Source organism: Globicephala melas, chromosome 13, assembly GCF_963455315.2.
Source record: "Globicephala melas chromosome 13, mGloMel1.2, whole genome shotgun sequence".
In the NCBI taxonomy this organism is placed as follows: domain Eukaryota; kingdom Metazoa; phylum Chordata; class Mammalia; order Artiodactyla; family Delphinidae; genus Globicephala; species Globicephala melas.
In genome coordinates this window covers 52,223,826-52,245,840 of record NC_083326.1, presented here as the reverse complement: position 1 = coordinate 52,245,840, position 22,015 = coordinate 52,223,826, and the positions used below count along the sequence as shown (strand labels likewise).

At 36.7% G+C, this 22,015-nt stretch overlaps 1 protein-coding gene and 1 long non-coding RNA gene across 12 annotated transcripts in view; one reads left to right on the top strand and one right to left on the bottom strand.

Moving 5' to 3' along the window:
• YES1 (YES proto-oncogene 1, Src family tyrosine kinase) overlaps positions 1-10,250 on the top strand; it is a 75,743-nt gene extending 65,493 nt beyond the window's left edge. For all 11 annotated transcript variants that reach the window (XM_060310572.2, XM_060310571.2, XM_030842571.3 and 8 more), the window contains 4 exons: positions 2,132-2,208; positions 3,366-3,519; positions 6,695-6,826; positions 7,663-10,250. In XM_060310572.2, the coding sequence (XP_060166555.1) occupies positions 2,132-2,208; positions 3,366-3,519; positions 6,695-6,826; positions 7,663-7,871 (572 nt within the window). In that variant the 3' untranslated portion in view covers positions 7,872-10,250. The remainder of the gene's footprint in view (positions 1-2,131; positions 2,209-3,365; positions 3,520-6,694; positions 6,827-7,662) is intronic.
• Positions 1-21,833, bottom strand: part of LOC132598347 (uncharacterized) — a 44,291-nt gene extending 22,458 nt beyond the window's left edge. Inside the window, exons 1-2 of the long non-coding RNA XR_009566419.1 lie at positions 21,716-21,833; positions 11,934-12,004 (exon numbers count right to left, since the gene is read on the bottom strand). This is a non-coding gene — a long non-coding RNA (uncharacterized lncRNA). The remainder of the gene's footprint in view (positions 1-11,933; positions 12,005-21,715) is intronic.
• Positions 21,834-22,015: the final 182 nt, after the last annotated feature.

Here is a 22,015-nt window from a genome sequence, read left to right as displayed (position 1 = left end):
AGGTTGCTTTTAGTTTGCACCATCACAGACAGTGCTGCAGTGAATATTCTTGTACTTGCCATTTTTGGAAAGGGGAAAGAGACTCTGGAACATTGGGTGCGGCAGCAGTAGCATCACCTGGACACTTGTTAGAAACACAGACTTTGGCAATGAGGCCCCGCAGTCTTCACTTTCCCACCCCCTTATGTAATAATAGTCCATTGTGGACTGTTAATTCCATTTATTAAGTGCCTCTGGAAATGTTCCTCTTCTCACTCTTTCCTAGACTATTGCAGGAACTTTTAAACTTATTCCTTTTATGCAGTTTTAGTACAATATCATTCATCAAATTGGAGTGATTGCTTTTTCAACATAAATCTGATCATATTGCTTCTCTATAAAACTTCATATAAAAAAGATAAAGTCCATTTATGCATTGCCTTCTGTGTTCTGACTCCTGCAGCCTCTTTCTCATCAGTTCCCATCTTTGTGCCCATGTTCTTGCATAGGAAGGACCGTTTTCAGTTCCTTGAACTTACTGTGCCGTTTCATGAATTACTGCCTTTGTACTTGTTATTCTGTCTTCCTGGAATTCTCTATCTGACCCCATTCTTCTTCAAGATGCATCTCCTCTGTGAAGCCTTTCCTGATTTTTCCATAGAATTAACCAGATCCATCGTGTCTCCACTGTAGTTTTTACAGTAACTTTTATAACACCTACTGGACAATATTTATTTGTGTGCATATAGTTTCTAGATCTATATACTATACTTTCATATAGTATTTTAAGATCTTATTTATCTTTGTATCTTCTATGCCTTTTACAGTGCCTCACATGTGGTAGACCCTCAGTAAATATTTGAAAGGGCAGATAAATGGAGAAACACAGTAACATGTCCTCCCTGCCATAGACGGACCAGAGGAAGAGAGATATTCCCTGACTTTGAATCTCTATAAATGAAGATACTAAGTCATGACTATGTCTTGCTTCATAGTCCTGTCAACACGGAAAGGGCTTTCTTTGCCTTGCCTTGTTTTTTGTTTTATTTTACTTTTATTTTGAAGTACTTTTAAACTTACAGAAAAGTTGCAAACATAATACAAAGAATTCCCATGTATGTTTCAGCCAGATTCGGCCAGTGCTATATATATGTATGAATAAATGTGAGGGTTTTTTCCCGAACCATTTGAGAGTACGTTGCAGATGTTATGCTTGCTTTACCTCTAAATACTTGAGTTTGTCTTCTGAAGACAAGAACGTTGTCTTACATAACCACAGTACAATGATCAAATTCAAGAAATGTAACATGGTTACAATTTTGTTGCCTAAAATACAGTTCATATTCAGATTTCACTGATTGTCCCAGTGACGATTATAGCAATCCCCCTCACCCCGCCCACCGATCTGGTATCCAGTCCGTGGTCATGCATTGCTTTTAGTCATCCATCTCTTTAGTCTCCTTTAATCTGGAGCAGTCCTCAGCTTTTCTTGTCTTTCATAACGTTATTTTTTTAAGAGAACAAAGTTGCTTCATAAAATGTGCCTTAATTTGGGTTTGTCTGATATTTTCTCTTGATTAAATTCAGATACATGGTAAGTTTTTAACCTGTAATAGAATAGCAATTAGACGTTTTCTTTCCAACCTTTATCTCTGCTGTAATGCATAGTACTTTGCTGTTGCATGATATCTTCTGCTAAAATTGAGAGAAGTTGGTTGTACTAACACTTCATATCAACTCATTTATTTAGCCATCTAGCTTTAGTTTCAAGTACCCCAAGATGTCCTCAAGTTGTCTGAGCTCTTGTTACAGATTGACTTAAAAATATAAGTATCTAATACTACTTTTTGACTAAAAATTGGGCTGATTTTGATCAAAGCAAACAAGGAAAGAATGTCTGTAATCTGGTGAGATGATTGCATTTTCCCTTTTTTTTTCATGTTATCAGAAGTTTTAAAAAATTCAGTTTAGGGCCCTCTTCTAGAATCTTAAAGATAATTATTCAGAAATTCCAAAGCTGCAAAAAATATTGAAGAATAAAAAGCTGAAGTTTTGTATTGTGATATGATTTGTTTGGAGGTAGGGGAATGTTTGTTGCAATTCTGATTTAAGATTTGCTTATTTTTTATGAATGTCTTGCTGTCTGTTACAGGGAGCTTATTAGATTTCCTGAAGGAGGGAGATGGAAAGTACTTGAAGCTCCCACAACTGGTTGACATGGCTGCTCAGGTACTTGTGTGTTTATACATGTGTCCATTTGAATTGCAAGTGTACATTAAAAATGTAAACTAATCTTAGTAGATACTATTGTTCAAATAGTGAAATCATGGAATTTTATAGCTGGGAGGAACATTACAGATAATCCAGTCTGAACTCGTATGTTACAGATACTGTAGTATCTTGAGGACCCAGGTATCTAAAAGTCATATAACTTATTAGTATTAGAATCAGGTAAGTAACTCCCAGTACAGTGCTTTCCTGTATCATATGGCCTTTCAGAAACATATGCATCCACAAGTATAAAATCTATATGTATTTATATTTCAGTAGATAAATTTTAAGTCAATGAATGATCGCTATTCCAAAGAAAATATTAGAAATCTAAAGTGTGTGCTGCAAAAGGCCCTGAACAAAGCTGGGAGTGGGATGCCGTAGATAGGCAGATATTAAGCAACATAGAATCATACTGATCCTACCAGGATAGAAGGTTGGAAAGTAATATACCTAAAATAATTAATAATATTGGTCTTTAAATAAATAAATAAAGTATATGCTGAATTTCTTATTTAATATAGTCCAAAACAAGAATTAAGATGGCAGTATACAGTTAAAGATGGGATAGTTTTACTATTCTGGATCTGAAAACTATTAAAAGTTATATTCAGGTGTGTGGTAGGTATTCAAGGGGCCTTTTATTGGCTTTGGTTGACACATTGGGTCTAAGACTCTTCTCTCAGTGAGTGTCCAGATGTCCATGGGATCTAACAATTTAGAGAAACTTTATACCAAGAAACCGTACCTGTGAGACTTTAGCATATGTCAAGCCTCGTCCACACACCTGAGCTCAAGGCTCTGAGCCCCTCTATACTAGGGGCCAGCAAACTGTCTCTGGAAAGGGCCAGGTAAATGCTTCAGGCTTTGTGGGCCTTTCTCCTACTCCCCTATCCCCTCTCCTTCTCTCCTTCCCTCTCTCTCCCTCCATATCCTCCTCTCCCTCCCCCCACTCCATTAAAAGGTTTTCTGTTCTTATTATTATCTGCTAGACTATGCCCCGTTACCATCATCTCTTTTGAAGATATATGATTCTTCAGCGATCTGGCTTAACATTAAGCAGAATTGTCCTCTCCCTCCTTCCCTTTGTATCATATGTTTTTTTTCTTCCCAAGATTGCTGATGGTATGGCATATATTGAAAGAATGAACTATATTCATCGAGATCTTCGGGCTGCTAACATTCTTGTAGGAGAAAACCTTGTGTGCAAAATAGCAGATTTTGGCTTAGCAAGGTTAATTGAAGACAATGAGTATACAGCTAGACAAGGTAAAATGGCTTTTTAATAAATGCTTGTAACCTCATTTTCGATGGATTTTTCTTACCATTCTTTTGAATATACAGGGTTTTACAGAATAAGAAGAACAGCTCTCGGTCTGCTCAGAAGAGTCATAGAAACATTAGCAACTGTACTCCAATAAAAAAGAAAGGAAAAGAAAAAAAAAGTCATAAAAACATTGATTTTTATTCATAAAATTATACACGGTGCATAGTACTGTGGCTTTCTGATAGTTATTTCCCCCAAGGAAGAATCTAACTGTGGGTGTTCTTTGCATTATAAATATAGCAAGCAGTATTCTCTTCACACTTCCTTTGGCATGCCAACAAATAAGAAACATTTTAAAATAACTTTTGTAACGAACTTCAGAACCATCCAGTTTTTACTACACTAAGGACTAGGAGTTAATGTATTAAGAAATAGCATACAATTTTATAAAGGCTTTGGAAACCAGTTCCGTGCCAGATTTACAATAATTCTTTATTATATATAAAATTGTAGTAAATAAAAACACTTATAAGATTGACACTGTAAACAGTGAGGGAGGGGAGCTTACAGAAATTACAACAGGTCACTTCTTTTATTTGGTGTCTATCTCTCTGAGCTCTCATTCAGTATACATTTAAAGGACAAAATATATGCATACAGAAAGAGTATGGTTTTTGGTTTTTTTTAAAGTCAAGGTTGTGTCTTTCCTCCCTCTTTATTTTTTTTATTTTTTTTATTTTTTTTAACATCTTTATTGGAGTATAATTGCTTTACAATGGTGTGTTAGTTTCTGCTTTACAACAAAATGAATCAGTTATATATATACATATGTTCAAGAGTATGGGTTTTTGAGTTCCAGTTCCATCTCCTGTTAGCCCAGAGATTTCACCCAAGTTACCTAACCTTTTTGACTGGGCCTCAGTCTCCTCACTTATAAATATTAGATGGTAATACTTACGTTTCAAGATTGTTGTGAAACTTAATGCATTAATAGATGTAGAGTGCCTGACATTACCTAACATAGTGGACACTCAGTCCACTATGAAAAGAAAGAGTGTAACTTTGACAGGCAGAGAGTAAGTAAGGTCGAGTGCAGATCAGCACATAGGTTGTTCATCCTGATGAAACCTTCAGGCCTCCACACCTATAAAAAAGATACCTTGGCATTCATCATCTCCTACTGTCTAGTTCCAGCTTGTCTTTAACAGACATTTGAGTCCTTCCACATGCTGGACATCAGGGCACAGCTGTAAGAGGCATGATTTCTGCTGTCAGGGAGCTCACTGACTAATGTCTGTCTGCAACTGAATTATAAACAGACTATTTCAATACAAACTAGTAAGACCAACGTAAAGGTTAGCAAAGATTTATTTAGTAGATATACCAAAAAAACCTTTTCTCAGCTATCCACTATTACCATCATTTCATGAAAGAAAGAGCATTTTAACACTACACAAGCAGGAAGAATTTAATCTCAGAATAAAGAATATACCTATAAATTAGTGATTTTAGCTTTATGAATTGATGTGTGATCTTTTTTCTCTTTTTTTCATTGGACTGTATCTTTTTGTCACTGACCATATTGGTACTCAAACCACTGTTTGAGTACCACTGATTTAGGGAACTGTTCCCTAAATCACAGTTCTCAACCAGGGGTGGTGGTACTGCTCGCCGAGGGACATTTGGCAACCTCTTGAGACATTTTTATTTTTATTTTATTACTTATTTTTTTGGCTGCACCACGCACCATGAGGGGTCTTAGTTCTCCGATCAGGGATCGAACTTGTGCCCCCTGCAGTGGAAGTGCAGTCTTAACCACTAGACCGCCAGAGAAGTCCCTTTAGACATTTTTAGTTGTTACAACTGGGAGGTTGCTACTGGCATCTACTGGGGGCGGCCCAGCATACCACTAAACACCCTGCAAAGTACAAGCTAGCCCCGACCAAGCAGAGAATTATCCAGCCCCAAATGCCAGTAGTCCCCAGGTTGAGAAACCCTGTCTTCAACTCAGTGCTTTCTTTTCAATCTCCATACGTTTGTGCTGTTCCCTCCAGCTGAAATATCTTCCTATTGTTCTTTAATCTTTACCTGCAAAAATTCTAAGCATTCTTTAAGACTAAACTTAGCCTCCACTTTTTAAATGAAACCTTTTGTGATTGTGCTAATGAAAATTGATCTTCTGTTTGAACATCTAAAGAACTGTTTTACAACATTATATACATATATAAGGAACTTCAAGTATTTAAGACACCTATAATCTCATTTTCACTATAAGTGTATAAACGTCACAAAGGCTATGTTTTTGTGTCTCCTATAACAATTAGCATAATGTCTTGTGCATAAAAAGTAAGTATACACTAAATGTTTGACTAAATATTTTTTAGTCTTTTAGGCTTTTAAAAATGATAGTACAATAAAATTTTCCAGAGAGATATCATAAAATATTTAGAAAGGAGATTGTGGTTGAAAACCAGTAGACGTTAGAACCGATAGAATAGGTTCTTGGCAACCAACAGAACTACTAGGAGCTAGACTGACTTAAAAGTTATAGATCCTATAACCCATGTATTTGGTTGCTTCTTACTAGAGTTTTTACCTCTCTTTTCTTTTTTTAAAAAAATTATTTATTTATTTATTTTTGGCTGCGTTGGGTCTTTGTTGCTGTGCGCGGGCTACTCTTTGTTGAGGTGCACGGGCTTCTCATTGCAGTGGCTTCTCTTGTCGCGGAGCACGGGCTCTAGGCGCATGGGCTTCAGTAGTTGTGGCCTGCGGGCTCTAGAGCACAGGCTCAGTAGTTGTGGTGCACGGGCTTAGTTGCTCCATGGCATGTGGGATCTTCCTGGACCAGGGCTTGAACTCGTGTCCCCTGCATTGGCAGGCGGATTCTTAACCACTGCGCCACCAGGGACGCCCCCACCTCTATTTTCTTGAATAATTTTCTATCCCCATCAGCCATTCTGTCATTGAATATCTTATCAGGAAGAAATGTGATTTTTATTAATGCAAATTTTAAATAGTATTAAAGAAAATTTTCCCATGTATCTTGTACTTTTGAAGAATTTGACACTGATGACATGTACAGTAGGGATAGTGACAAAAAATTAACCTTGCTTATGTCATATTTACACAAATAGAGAAAAGCAAGTTACTGAAGCAAGCTTGTCAATACTGTTTTAGGTGCAAAATTTCCAATCAAATGGACAGCTCCTGAGGCTGCACTATATGGTCGATTTACAATAAAGTCTGATGTATGGTCATTTGGAATTCTGCAGACGGAACTGGTAACAAAGGGCAGAGTGCCATATCCAGGTAAGTTTGCATTTCATGTAACTGGAGTTTATTATGAGCAAAAGTGTAAGGGGTTGGGGGAGACGTTTATTTTTCTCTCTCTGTCTCTTTTTTTTTTTTTGTCATTGGATGGGGAGCAGTCTATGAGAGCCACAGTCCTTGAGATAGGGTAAGGTGTGCTCAGTTTTCTCCCTTTAGGGCATTTTCTAAAAGGGCCTTTTCGCTCTGCTGTTCTCTTAGGAGATGAGCATAAATATATCCTAGTCCTCTCCTTCCCCAGGTAATTGAGGGTATGCTTACCCTGTGATAACACAGGGTGCACTGCTGATGGGGTTGGTGGGGATTACAGAGGAATACAAGAAAGGAACTGTGTAATAACTTGAGGTAAGTCAAACAGGTGACAGTTGATAAGGAAACTGTTTCAAGGAAGTGACTTGATGTAAAATAACATAATTAGTATATTTGGCAAAACCAGGACTAGCACTCTTTCTTCTGAATTCCTGTTTGAAAGTTCTTGGCCACTGTTCCTCATTAGCCTAAGTTTGGTCATTATTAACTGTTAGTATCAGAAAGTATCAGTACCTCAGAGTAGCACTCTGAATTCTCATTGAAGGCATTAGTATTAAAAGCCAGATTTTAGGTGGAATGAAAAAAGATATGTTGAAACAGATTAGCATTTTCTAAGCTCTTGTTGATGTACTTTGACATTTAAAATTCACTTTCTTCGTTGAAAGAATCGCTTCACTAAATAAACTCACTCGAATATACCTCCAATTAGTTAGTGGTTAGGGGATTTGTTCTTTTTGCTAGTGGAGTTTGGCGTCACTGTTTTTTGGTGTTTGAATCTTGCGTGATAGGTATGGTAAACCGCGAGGTGCTGGAACAGGTGGAACGAGGGTACAGGATGCCGTGCCCGCAGGGCTGTCCAGAGTCCCTACATGAATTGATGAATCTTTGTTGGAAGAAGGACCCTGATGAAAGACCAACGTTTGAATATATCCAGTCCTTCTTGGAAGACTACTTCACTGCTACAGAGCCACAGTACCAGCCAGGAGAAAATTTATAATCCGAGAAGCCAATTTTATATGCACAAATCTGCCAAAATGTAAAGAACTTGTGTAGACTTCCTCACGTACAGGAATCAAAAGAAGAAAATCTTCACCCTGCATGTTTTTGATGGTAAACTGGAATTACAGATGTGGTTGCACAAAACCACTTTTTTTTTTGCTAAGTGTTAAACTCTAAAGTACCAATGATGAATTTTTCAGCTTATTTCAGGGTCCAAAGAAAGTATAGTTAAGATATTGATGACTGTGTGAGTGATAGCATGACAATGAAGAGCAACAAGGCTACTGTTTATGAATCACTACCTTTCTTTTATTCCCCAAACTCATAATTAAGAGAAATTTATCAATCAGTATAGACAAAACTTGGGAGATTAAAAAGTTATACTATAATAAAATCTAGAATTACAGAACTTCACGGGACCAAACAATTCCATTCCAATTTTTTAAAATTTCTTGCATTTATTATTATTAAAAGTTTTTTCTAAGTTGAACAGTTAATATGCAACCTTAATATATGCCTTTGTTTGCATGGAAGTGGGCCAGGTCTTTAGAAGCAAAAAGGAATATAAACAGCATCTAAAACTTGATTAAATGTTAGACAACAGCAGTGGAATTTGAAAGTATAATGCACTATGTTAATACTCAGTATACTCGTGGAACTGGAAAGTAGAAGAAATTTTTCACTTTAATCATTTCTGAATAGCTCAGTTTAAAATAATGAAGGTAACTAGAATATGGGTTAATCTTTTATAAGGTTGCACTGATTTTTTTAAAGGCAATATATAATTGAAATCATATTATCCAACCCAAGGGGAAATCTTTTAATCTTTAGATAGCATGAAAAAAAATAAACCCAGCATTTAAATAGTCCTTTTTGAAAAACAGACTGGTACTGTGAGATTGCTAATATGTACTTATGATGATGGGTGCCACAAATATAAAATATCACTAGATCAGGGACTTGAATGCACTTTTGCTCTTATTGAATATAGACTAACAGAGAGGAAAATGTATTTAAAGAAATATGAGAAAAGAAAATGTGAAAGTTTTACAGATAGAGAGATGGAATGTAATGTTTAATGTTGACGTTACAGAGTGACAAAATGGCTTTGCTGGCACTCAAAGCTCCTCACTTATTTTCTGAGATTTTAAGAGTTATAAGGTATGACTATAAAACTAATCTTTCTTAACATAAATACTAAATGAGTGCTATAAGCCTCAAAATAGCTAAGTTAAGGCTTCCCACTAATTCCAGTGATACAGCTTTTATGCAAAACATTTTTAGAACTCCAGGTTTCAAATCCATGTTTGAATCTACATTCACTTTTTAAATATGCTTAATGATGATCATTTTTTCCCTTCGAGAATTTAGTTGATTTGAGGAGGAAAACATATTCGGAATAATAGCAGTGGTGAAAAGAGGGGGACAGATTTTGCCTATTTAAAGTACAGAAGTGAAACGTACAGAATAATACTGATTTTCATGACTAACTCAAAAAGAAAATTCCAAAATACGAATTTGAATAGCAGCATCACTGGTTTAAGTGTCTAGCAAAGGGACTGAATCTGACAAATGAAAGTCTGGTATTTACGTTTTAAAATACTCTCTTTTATAGTCACACTTTAAATAAAGCAACACATCAGTTCCCAGTATTTTAGGAATGTTATTACTGACCACCATCACATACCTGATTTGATCGTTAAATTTAAAATTCTGTGCTGTGGTCTCTCTGTTGAGATTCAAACCATTTTAAAATGTGACAGATGAACTTCATGCAGGTTGGCAACAGTTCTGGTACTAAAAATTGTGGTGGCTTCTTATGTTTACGTAACCTGCTTAGTATTGAATCCCTCTTCCAAGAGGGTTTTCCCAAGAATTCTGCCGTCATCACTTACCTTTAACGTCTACAACCTGTGACATCAGAGTTTTAAAGGGCTTTGTGTGAACTATGATATTACAATTTTTCTAAGCATTTTAAAAAGGATAAAATTATATGTTTATGTACTAATTCTCTTCAGAAAAATAGGCCAGAAAAAGTTGATGGTATTCATTAGGTTTTAACTGAATGGAGCAGTTCTTTATAATATCGATTGTATAGTTAGGAAATAAAACACTAACTTAATGTGTATTCAGTTTAAATGGTTATGTATTTTTAAATTGCTGAGAAAAATAAACAACTTTGTACATTTGAAGATTTTTTCCAACAGCTTTTCTTCTTCAACCTCTTAATGTGTTTTCCTTACCAAAAAAGGAAGTTGGCAAAAACAGCCTTCTAGCACACTTTTTTAAATGAATAAATGGTAGCCTAAAACTTAATATTTTTATAAAGTGTTATTATATTGTTTTGTGGATAATTGAAATAAAAATTTTCATTGAATGCACCGATTTATCTTTTTAGCCACTACTAATACTTTCTCATCAGTTTTTTAAGAATTGGTATTTAAAGCAAAGTATATTCTGTTTCTTCTTCCATTGGGGAAAAAAAGTGTTGAGTTATGACTCTTGAGCAGAGTTAAATCAATTCTTTATGAAATTCAAAACATTATTGAACTCATTCTGTGTGGTTAATTTTCCATGTCAGGTGAGTGAGTTACATTATTTTTACAGGTTTTTTTTTTTTAATTATATCAGCAACTACAGTTTTAATGTATTATACAGAGAAACCTAAGTGATTTAAGTGAAGCTATTCACAGAAGAATCTGTGTGAAGGGTATAAAATAGAATAACTACTTTTGATCATAAAGGATTCAGTTTTCTAAAAATGAAAAATATGTGAGCCTTATTTCTATGTGTGTTTTATACTTCTATTATAGGTTTAATGAAAATAAGATACTAAATTATGAATGGCCAATCAAAAGCATTTGTTATTTTCAATAAGGTAATAATATTAATTGCCGTTTACTGTTATATTATCAAAATTATTAACTTTGTTTTTCCCTAATGATTTCAGAAAATTAACATTTAATCAACAAACACATCATTTAGTAAGCATTTATTAAATATTTTTATACAGTACGGTAATAGTTTCTCAACTTAAGAATGTTTTCCTAGTTTGCTGTTTGCCTTTTAAGTTTGCATGTAACTTTTTTGACATTTAAGTTGTACATTTGTATGTTATCAAATCTTTTTTATGCCTAAACAGTTCTTTGCATCCCAAGATTAAATATTCATCTCATCTGTTACATTTTATGCTTTTGTGTTTTACATCACTCTTTAATTCGTTTGGAAGTTATTTGGGTATAAAATGTGACTTATAAGTCTAGCATGATTGTTTCCCATACAGTTAATTTTCCCAGCACCAATTATTGGTTAATCCATGCCCACTGTATTGGTTTTGTCCAGTTAACTAGCCATTCTGACGTCACTACTTTCAATGACTAATCACTTGATAATGCATTTTAATAGTTAAGCAAGTTGCCTTTGCGATTCCTTTTTTTTTCTTCATCTTGGTATTCTGGCAAGTTCTTGATGAAGTTTAGACTTTATTTTTCATACTCCAAAAAAGTTCAGGTGAGATTTTGGTTAGGATTACATTATGTTTATAAGTTAACTTGTAAGAAATAACATCTTTCCAATCAGTCTTCCCATCCTGTCTATTCAAATGTTTATTCATCCCTTGATTTATTCTTTTAATCAAGATTTAAATCTCCTAGTAAAGTCCTCTGAGACTTTTCTCCGTGGAGTTGGAAGATGAATCATCCTTTGTCTGATTATACTGCTCTAAAGATCTACCCCAATGCTCAGTGCTCTTGGAATCCAGGTCCCCACTTGGATACAAAACAAACAAGCATATGCAGAGATGAGGAGGAGAGTGTGTGCCTGAACAGCATTTATTTCCCTTAAATCAGCTCCTCCCCTGCCGTTCTTCCATTTTCTTTCTTTCTTTACTTTTTTCTTTTTTTTTAAGACATCAAGTTGGGTTTCCTTCAACAGTCCCGATTAATTAACAAATTGTCGATACAGAAAGGAATATTTCTGATTAAAATAAGCAATGTATGCCCGGTGTCTTCCATTTGTCCTTCCACAGCCATACTCTGCTAGAAGGCTGGCCTGTACTCACCAGTGGGTTCCCTTGCTCTGGATTCCTCTTGGGCTGAGCCAACGAGGAGCTCTAGCAGAAGACCGGAGGACCTGAAAAAGAGGTCAAGGTATTTATTCCCCTGCTTCACTCCCTGTGAGGTTGGGCTGGCTATGTCCTCCAACTGAAGGGACCTCCTCTCCTTTGGGGGACCTCCCATCCCCTATCTTTTCTGCCTTAGGGGTGCTTCTGTTAATGTTGGTTGCTGCATTAATTCTTGTGGTTCCCTTATCCTGCCCCCCCCGTTTGTAAATATCCTTGATTTATCTTAATTCGAGTGTGCCATTTGTTTCCAGCTGGGACCCTGACTGATGCTCATCATGCCACCACTAGATGTATCAGTAGAAAATTGGAAACTCTTATGTTATATGTCAAAGTGAGAGTTATTGCAAAACAGTAACATTTTTGGAACAGTAGCAATATACAATATTCTGTTAAATGTTAAGTTACCATAAGACCTTATTAAATGGAGAGAACACACCAAACGTTGAGCATATTCAAAACTCTTAATTTCTAAATTGGAACTTTTTAAGAATTTTTCAATTAAATTTCTGTTTTTCAAAAATTGGTAGCCATATATGTTAAAACTCCATTGAACAGACTAGTGTTAGATGTAACACTCCAAGAATGAATGAATCATTCAATTCATGGGTAGAATGAAAAATGAATAGGAATGAGGGGGTGGGAGTGCTGACCTAAGAAAAAGAGGAAATGGAAGAAAAAGGAGGTACCCAGAAAATTAGTAAAACAATAAAAGCCAAGTTAAATGGTGTGAGAACCCCACAGTAGCAGGAAAGGCCGACAGACCTTCAAGAAACAAGATGTCTAAGATGCTTGATCAGCTCTCCTCTGTTACCACAAACTTTCCTTCAGCTCTGCTACACACCCTGGGTGGGTGGCATTTGGGGAAGTAAAGGGATTAGGGGAATGTCCAGAGGGTTGACAAGGTACAAAAAAGGGGAGGGGTGGATTTCACATGTAAGAGTTTAAATGTTGTGACAAAATAAAAGTCCGCCAAGCGCTTCAGAGACCCTGGGAGGGACAGACACTAGGTTTCCCACATACACAGGGGAGCAGTTCAGTACACCTTCAGTCACATCTTAAAGGTCAAGTTAGCATGAGGAAGCTGGAGGACTTCGAGAATCCGAAGTAAAAAATTGCCCCCAGCCCAAGTGGTAATAGGGACAAGAGAAATAAAAAGAAACAACTTTGCAGTTGGCCAGAAGGAGTGACAGTGATCCTAATAGAAAAACTGAATTATTTAAAGTGGTGTGTCCCTTAAATGTTATGAGAGTCCTTTTATTCACTTACAATTGCTATTTATAATCCCTGTTTTCAAGGACAGCCTCAGCCTTGGTCTCCTAAAACATTGAGAGAATATACTGTGGAATTAGCAAACTACATGTATGCTTTTACGTCTCCCGATCCCAAACTCTTTCTTTCTTTTTTTTTTTATAAAGTTGTTTGTTTCCCCCCCCCATAAATTTATTTATTTATTTATTTTTGACTGTGTTGGGTCTTTGTTTCTGCACGCAGGCTTTCTTTAGCTGCATCGAGCGGGGGCTACTCTTCATTGTGGTGCGTGGGCTTCTCATTGCAGTGGCTTCTCTTGTTGCGTAGCAAGGGCTCTAGGCACGCAGGCTTCAGTAGTTGTGGCACGTGGGCTCAGTAGCTGTGGCTCTCGGGCTCTGTAGCTGTGGCTCTCGGGCTCTAGAGCTCAGGCTCAGTAGTTGTGGCGCACTGGCTTAGTTGCTCTGCGGCATGTGGGATCTTCCCGGACCAGGGCTCAAACCCGTGTTCCCTGCATTGGCAGGCGGATTCTTAACCACTGTGCCACCAGGGAAGCCCCCCAAACTCTTTCAAAGGATCAAAGATCTTGGGTTGTTGGTTTGTCTGTTTTCGTAATCCTTACCACTGCTAGAAAATTAGAAAGATGACATCAATCCAGAAATTTTGAGAAACTCCTGGAACCAAAAGAAACCCAGTCCAAAATAAATACAAGAGAAAATTCTTGGAGAGTTTTAAGTGCAATTTCAGAGAATTCAAACTCAAAATTAACAAATAAAAGGAGGAGGGAGCCCCAGCGCAACATTTTTTTGTTTGTTTTATTGAGGTATAATTGCATAAAATAAAATTCACCATTTTAAGTGTACAATTAGATGAGTCTTGACAAACGTGTACAGTCGTGAAACCGCTGCCAGAATCATGATGTAGAACTTTTTCATCTTTCCAAAAAGTTCCCTCATGCCCCCTTACAGTCAGTCCTCTCCATTCACTCCTGACCTGTGGCAACCACTGAGGGCCTTCTGCCATTCCAGTTCTACATTTCTAGGTTTTCACATAAATGGAATCACACAGTATGTAGTCACTTGTGTCTGGCATCTTTCGCTTAGCATATGCTTTTGAGATTCATCTTTTTATGGCTTAGAAATTTCCCCTTGTATGAATATACTGCAATTAGATTGTCCATTTACCAAGTGATGGATGTTTGGGGCTATCATGAATAAGGCTGCTATATTAAAAAAGAGTCTTTTCATAAACTTATTTCAAATTCATATATCTTCTCTGGTGGAGGGTCTGTTTTGCCCATCTTTTGATACCAAGTTGTTTGTTTATTACTGAGTTGTAATTCTTTCAATATTCTGGATACAAGGACTTTACCAGATACATGTTTTACAAATATTTTTCTCCCATTCTGCACCTTGCATTTTCATGTCCTTAATGGTGTCTGTTGAAGAGAAAACATTTTCAATCTTGATGAAGTGCAATTTATCATTTTTTTTCCTTTTATGATTTACGCTCTTTGTATCTTAAGAAAATTTGCCTTACCCAAGTTCACAAAGATTTTCTCCATTGTGTTCTACAGAAGTTTTATAATTTTAGCTCTTATGTTTATGTCTGGATTCCAAGATGACTTTGTATATGATATAAGGTAAAGGCCAAGGGTAGTGTTTTGTTTGTTTTTCCATACAAATATCCATTTGTTCTAGCACTATTTGTTGCAAAGACTTCTACCCATTGAATTTCCTTGGCATCTTTTTCAAATCAGTTTACTGTATATGTGTGGGTCTATTTCAGGACTCTTGTTTCATTGATCTACATGTATCATTATGCCAATATCACATTGTCTTAATTAATGTGGCTTTTATAATAGTTAAGTCTTAAAATCAAGTAGTTTAAATTGTTTGGCTTTGTTCTTCTTTTCAAGATTATTTTGGCTATTCTGGTTCTTTAAATTTCCATAGGGATTTTAGAATCAAGTCCTTAATAGCTACAAAAAATCCTGCTGGGATTCTGATTAGACTGCATCAAATCAGTAGTTCAGTTTGGGAAGAACTGATATCTTAACAATATTGAATTTTCCAATCCAAGATTATGAACTTTCTGTACATTTAGGTCTTAAGTTTTCAGTGTATAGATCTTGCTTTTTTGTTGTTGTTGTCGTTGTTAAATTTGTGTCTGAGTATTCCAGACTTTTAATACAAAGAGGCATTGTTTTCTAATTTTAATTTCCCATTTTTAGTTATATTGAATGTAATTGATTTTATATTTTTAATAATTAATTAATTTGGCTTCACTGGGTCTTAGTTGCGGCACACGGGATCTTTGTTGTGACATTCAGGCTATTTTAGTTGCGGCATGCAGGCTCTTAGTTGTGGCATATGGGAGCTCGTTCACCGACCAGGGATTGAACCAGGGCCCCCTGCATTGGGAGCATGGAGTTTTAACCGCTGGACCACCAGGGAAATCCCTAATTGATTTTAAATTGACTTTGAATCCTAAAACTTGCTAAACTCGTTAATTCTAGAAGCTTTTTTTGGTAAATTCTACAAAGTTGATTTTCTTTTTTAAAGTTTTATTGGTGTATAGTTGATTTACAATGTTGTGTTAGTTTCTGGTATACAGCAAAGTGATTCAGTTATACACATATATATATATATTCTTTTTCATATTCTTTTTCGTTATAGGTTATTACAAGATATTGAATAGAGTTCCCTGTACTCTACAGTAGGACTTTATTGCTTATCTGTTTTATATATAGTAGTTTGTATCTGCTAATCCCAAACCCCTAATTTATCCCTCCCCCCCACCCCCACTTTCCCCTTTGGTAACCGTAAGTTTGTTCTCTATGTCTGTGAGTCAAAGTTGATTTTCTACAAAAACCATCAATCATGTCATCCAAGAATAAAGAGGCTTACTTTATTCTTTCCAATATGCCTTTTGTTTCTTTTTCTTGCCATATTACACTAACTAGGACTTTCAGAACTATATTGAATAGAAGTGGTGAAAGCAGATATCCTTGCCTTGTTTCTTTTTTTTTTTTTGCGGTACGTGGGCCTCTCACTGCTGTGGCCTCTCCCGCCGCGGAGCACAGGCTCCGGACGCGCAGGCCCAGCGGCCATGGCTCACAGACCCAGCCGCTCCGCGGCATGTGGGATCCTCCCAGACTGGAGCACGAACCCGTGTCCCCCGCATCGGCAGGCGGACTCCCAACCACTGCGCTTGTTTCTAATCTTATGGGGAAAGCATTAATTTTTTACTATAATGTCAGATGGTGGCAATAGTTTTTTCCAAATGTCCTTTATCAGGTTGAAGAAGTTTCTTCTTTTGCTACTTTGATAAGAGATTTTTTTAAAATCATGAATCATTGTTGAATTTTGTCAAATACTTCTTCAGTCTGTATGAAGATCATATAGTTTCTCTTTTTTAGTCTATTATTAAGAAGAATAATTACATTAATGATTTTTGAATGCTAAACTAACCTTGCATTACTGGGATAAATCTCACCCAGTCGTGATGTTTTGTCTTTTTTATATAGTGCTAATGTCAGATTTGCTATTTTTTAAAAAGATTTTTGTGAATATGTTCATGAGTGCTATTGTTCTGCAGTTTTGTTTTCTTATAATATCTTTGTTTTAGTATCAGGATAATACTAACCTCTTTATTTAAAAGCTGGGAAATGTTCTCTCATATTTTTTTGAGGAGTTTACATAGAATTGCTATTGTTTCATAAATGTTTGGTAAACAGTGAAGCTGAGATGGCCTGGAATTTACTTTGAGGGAAAAATTTTCACTTTGAATTAAATTATTAAACTTTGTAATAGTTATAGGATTATTTATTTTTTTAACATATTTATTGGAGTATAATTGCTTTACAATGGTGTGTTAGTTTCTGCTTTATAACAAAGTGAATCAGTTATACATATACATATGTTCCCGTATCTCTTCCCTCTTGCGTCTCCCTCCCTCCTACCCTCTATCTATTTCTTCTTGAATGAACTTTGGTGGTTTGTACATAATCTTCCCTTATTATTGTTTAGTGTTTGTAGGATCTGTAGTGCTGCCTCCACTTTTATTTGTAATCTTGGTAATTTGTGTCTTCTCTCCGTTGTTTTTCCTCATTAGTCTGGCTAGTGGTTTATCTATTTTAGTGATTTGTCTCAAAGAACTAGCTTTTGGTTTCATTGATTTGCTCTATATGCGTGTATTTATGTGTGTGTATGTGTACATGTGTGCACGATCACCCATGTGCATGTGTGTTCTGTTTCACTGATTTCCTATCTTCACTTATTTCATCCTTTTGGGTTTTATTTGCTCTGTCATTTTGGAGTTTACTCTTCTTTTTCTAGCTTTTTTTAAGGTGGAAGTTCAGATCATTGATTTGAGACTTTCCTTCTTTTCTAATACATTTAATGTTATAAATTTCCGTTTAAATACTACTTTAACTGCATTCCACATATTTTGATATGTTCTTACCATATCAAAATATTTTCTAATTTCCCTTCTGAGTTCTTTTTTGACTCGTGGCTTATTTATATGTTTGCTATTTAATTGTTAATTATTTGGGGATTTTCCAGAAATCTCTTATTCTAGTTTATTTCTGTTTTGGCCAGAGAACATATTTTGTATAATTTCAATCCTCTCAAATGTATACCTGTATTAAAACTCTGTTTCATGGCCCAGAATATGTTCTACCTTGATGTATGTTCTGTTTGTACTTGAAAATAATATGCATCCTGCTTTTGTCAGCTAGAGTGTTCTAGAAATGTCAGTTTGGTCAAATTAATTGATAGTATTGCTCAGTCTTCTATATTTTTGTTGCTTTTCTGTTGGCTTTTCCTATCAATTACTGAAAGAGGAATGTTGAAATCCTCAACTATAATTGTAGATTTTTCTGTTTCTCCTTTTAATTCTATCTTTTTTGTTTCATGTGTAACTCTTATTAGGTGCATATACATTTATGATTATTGTGTCACAGGACAAATTGACTCCTTTATCATTATTAAATATTTCCCTTTATCCTTGGTAATATTCCTTTGCATAGATCCAGATTTCTGATATCATTTTCCTTCTCCATGAAGTGCTTCCTTTAATATTTCTTCTTGCACAGGTCTGATAGTACTGCATTTTAAAAGTTTTTATTTGACTTCCTTTTTGAAATGTTTTAGTTCAGTTAAGAATTCTAGGTTGACAGGGTTTTTTTTTTTTCCCTTTAGTACTTTATAGATGTCTCTTCACTGTCTTCTAACTTGCATTATTCCTGACAAAAAGTCTTCTGTTGTCCTCAATTTTATTTCTTTAAATGTAGAGTGTCTTTTTTTTCAGAATGTTTTAAAAATAGTCTTTTTTTTTTTAAAGATTTTTTTTTTTGATGACCATTTTTAAAGTCTTTATTGAATTTGTTACAGTATTGCTTCTGCTTTATGTTTTTGGTTTTTTGGCTGCGAGGCATGTGGGATCTTAGCTCCCTGACCAAGGATTGAACCTGCGCCCCCTGCATTGGAAGGCGAAGTCTCAACCACTGGACCGCCAGGGAAGTCCCTAAAAATAGTCTTTTATTCCTGGTTTTCAGCAATTTATTTATGATGTACCTTCACATGACTTTCTTAAAGGTTATTCTACTTAGAGTTTAAGATGCTTGATTCAGTGGATTATAGTTTTCATCAAAGTTGGGAATTTGGGGCCATTATTTTTCAATTTGTTTTCTGTATTCACTTCTGGACCTCTACGTGTCTATTGGGCCATTTACTATTGTCTCACAGGTCAGTGATGCTCTCTTCTATTCTTTTTCTGTTTAATCCTTCTTTTTGCTTCATTATGGATACTTTCTTTTACTCTGTCTTCATATTCACTAATCTTTTCTTTTGAAGTGTCTTTTCTGCTTATAATCCCATACAGTGTATTTTTTTAATCTTAGAAATTGTAGCTTTCATTTTTTTCTTTTTTGTATCTTTCATACCTCTCCTCTTTATGCTTGTAGTTTCCATCTTGAAGGTCCTTGTCTGAATTTTAGGACTGTTGGGTCTGTTTCTATTTATTGACCTTTATCTTGTTCATGGGCTATATATTCCCGCTTTTATATATGCCTAGTAAATTTGATTGGATGCTGGACACTATAAATTGTAATTTTTGGTTGCTAGAATTTGGAGGGGGGCATTCCTTTAAATAATGTTGAATTTTGATTCATGTACACTTTCTACCCTGGCTTATGGGGACAGGAACTATTTTAAGCCCTGTGGAAACTCCAGGTATTATTTTGTCTAGTCTTAACTTGGAATCAGTTGAATCCTTCCAAGTTTTGCATTCAAGTTCTGTTAGATCCAAAACAATCTTTAGTCTTAGGAGACTTTTTCTGCCAGTAAGGCAATACCCCGTTGAGGGTTCTACCTGATGCCCCATGTATTACTAAATCTTCTCACTCTGGCTGGCAGGAATAGGTACCATTCCCTACCTTGTGCAACCTCCAATAATTTTTTTGCCTATTCCTTTCTGGTGACTTTCCTCAAATTTGAATAATTTCCTCTAATTCATGTGCATATCCACACTCAGCCAAAGATTAGAAGAGATCCTTCTGTTTTCTGCCTCTAAAATTACAGCCACATTGGCCTCCTCAAACACTAATATTAGTCTTCTCAAGTCAGTAACGCTGCTAGGCTCAGTTTGGGACCCCCCTTTCCAGTAGCCTCCAGCCTCCAGACAGTAAGCTGGTGCAACTGTAGGGTGCTTTGTTTTTCTTCTCTCCAAGATCACAGTTCTGCTCTCCTGTGGTCCAGTGTCTGAAGTCCTTTCTTCCAAATATTTTAACTGGTTTTCTAGCTGTGTAAGATGGGAGTATAAATCCTGTCCCTTTTACTTTATTTTTCCTAGAAGTAATGGGGCTATTAATTATAGGGATTTGGATGGGGGGTGTGGTCAGCATTTGGAATAGCTGGGTAGCCAGGCCTCTCCCTGTATGATAAACTGATCTAGTCAGTAAGCTGGAATATTAAACCAAAGGATATGCCCAGAACTCAACAAAGAGTCAAAAAAATTGTGGATTTTTTGTTTTTGTTTAAGTTAAAGCATGGGTGACAGATTCAGATTTGAACTTAACAAACCAACGTAAGTTCCAGATGAAGAGGAAGAACCAATGAAAGGAACAGTAGAGAAAACTTTCCAGAGCAATACATTGCTTCTGGCTTGAAAGAATCCATCAGTTGTAGAGTAAGATTAATACTTAAGTTCATCCTAAACATATATTAGTAATATTTTTAAACCATAAAGAGAAAATCCAAACATTTTCCAGAGAGTGGGAAAAAAACCCAAAACTCAGCGTATTCTTTAAAGAATGAGACTTAACATTACTTTAAAAAGTATTCATTTGAACTAAGAATTCTATACAATAAAATCCTTCAGATCTGAAAGAAAAAGACATCTTCAGAACACAAAGTACTCGGAATATATCACCCAGGCCAGAGACCCATTCTGAAAAAAATAAATTGAGCATATATTCCAGCCACATACCCCCAACCCCCAAAATCAAGAAAGCAAAAAATAGGGGTGAACAAATAGGTAACACAATTAAGTGTTAATAAATGTTGATCCATATGTAAAATTATCTCTATCTAAATGGCAAAGTGGGTAGGACAGGGAAAAGAAGGGCTATTTCCTATTACCATCCGAATTTCAGACTTCCCTTGGAAAATGTGAAGATGCAGCAATCCGGGCTCTAATTCCCACAGGGCCACAATCAGCTGGAGCTAACTGGCTGCCCCTTAGCTGCAGTGACTGCCTCTTGCCTCACGCCCCGCCCCCACACACACCTTTGCTTCTTGGTGTCCATGCAGCCTCTGTAGGCGTTTGAGTTAATCATCTCAGTCTTTAGCCAAAGGAATTCATTCAACGGGGTTTGCATCCTTGAGCAGCAGAGGTGACCTGGGTATCCCTGAAAACATCCTTGCCATACCAACAGGAACATATATTAATGGAATATCTATACAGCACTGCTTCCCAAACATTTAATTTTCAAAGCAGTCCCCAGAAGTAGGAACTGAAAGGTGGCCTGCTGTACTACAAGGCAAGGGGTCAGTGACCCCCGCCCCCCCCAAAATGGTATAAAAACTTACATGTGCACGTTGGAGGGGGCGGTGTCCATAGCCTTCACCATGCTGTCAGAGGGATCCTATAGCTCTGAACCCCAGAGTCCCTGCAACCCAGGGGACAGAGCCCTGGGTTTGCAGCTAGAACTCTCAGCCACTTAACTAGCTTTGTGGCCTTGGGCAAGTCTCTTAAATCAATCTCTCCAAATCCCCATTCCTTCACCAATAAAATGGACATGACCTGCCTACTTCTAGAGTTGGGCGGATAAGAGGTCATGTATTTAAAGCACTCTGCATCAGCAAGGGTGTAATAAATCGTGAGCCGCCTCTTTATCAGGTGGTAAACAGGCTGAGGTCACTTAAAAGACCCTTAGGATCTTCTAGCCCAAGGCTATCCTGGCTGACCTTCCGACTGAGGGCAGGCGCTGAGCTGAATCTGCTGCTAGGCGATCTCACTCTGACCGGACACGCACTCTCGGGCTCGCACTCTCGGGCACCGCTCCCGGTAAGGTCACTTTGCGTGTTTCTAGTCTGGGCGGAGCAGGGTCCTGCGGGGTTGCCGACGCGGAGCGAGGTGGGTGGAGAACCCGAACGAGTCCGCCTGTGGTGCAGCTCCCCCAGTACGGGCGGAAACTTGGCGCGAAAAACGTAGGAGTCATGGGACCTTGAACTGGGCTGGCCACTCCAGTCGGGCCAAGTTCACCG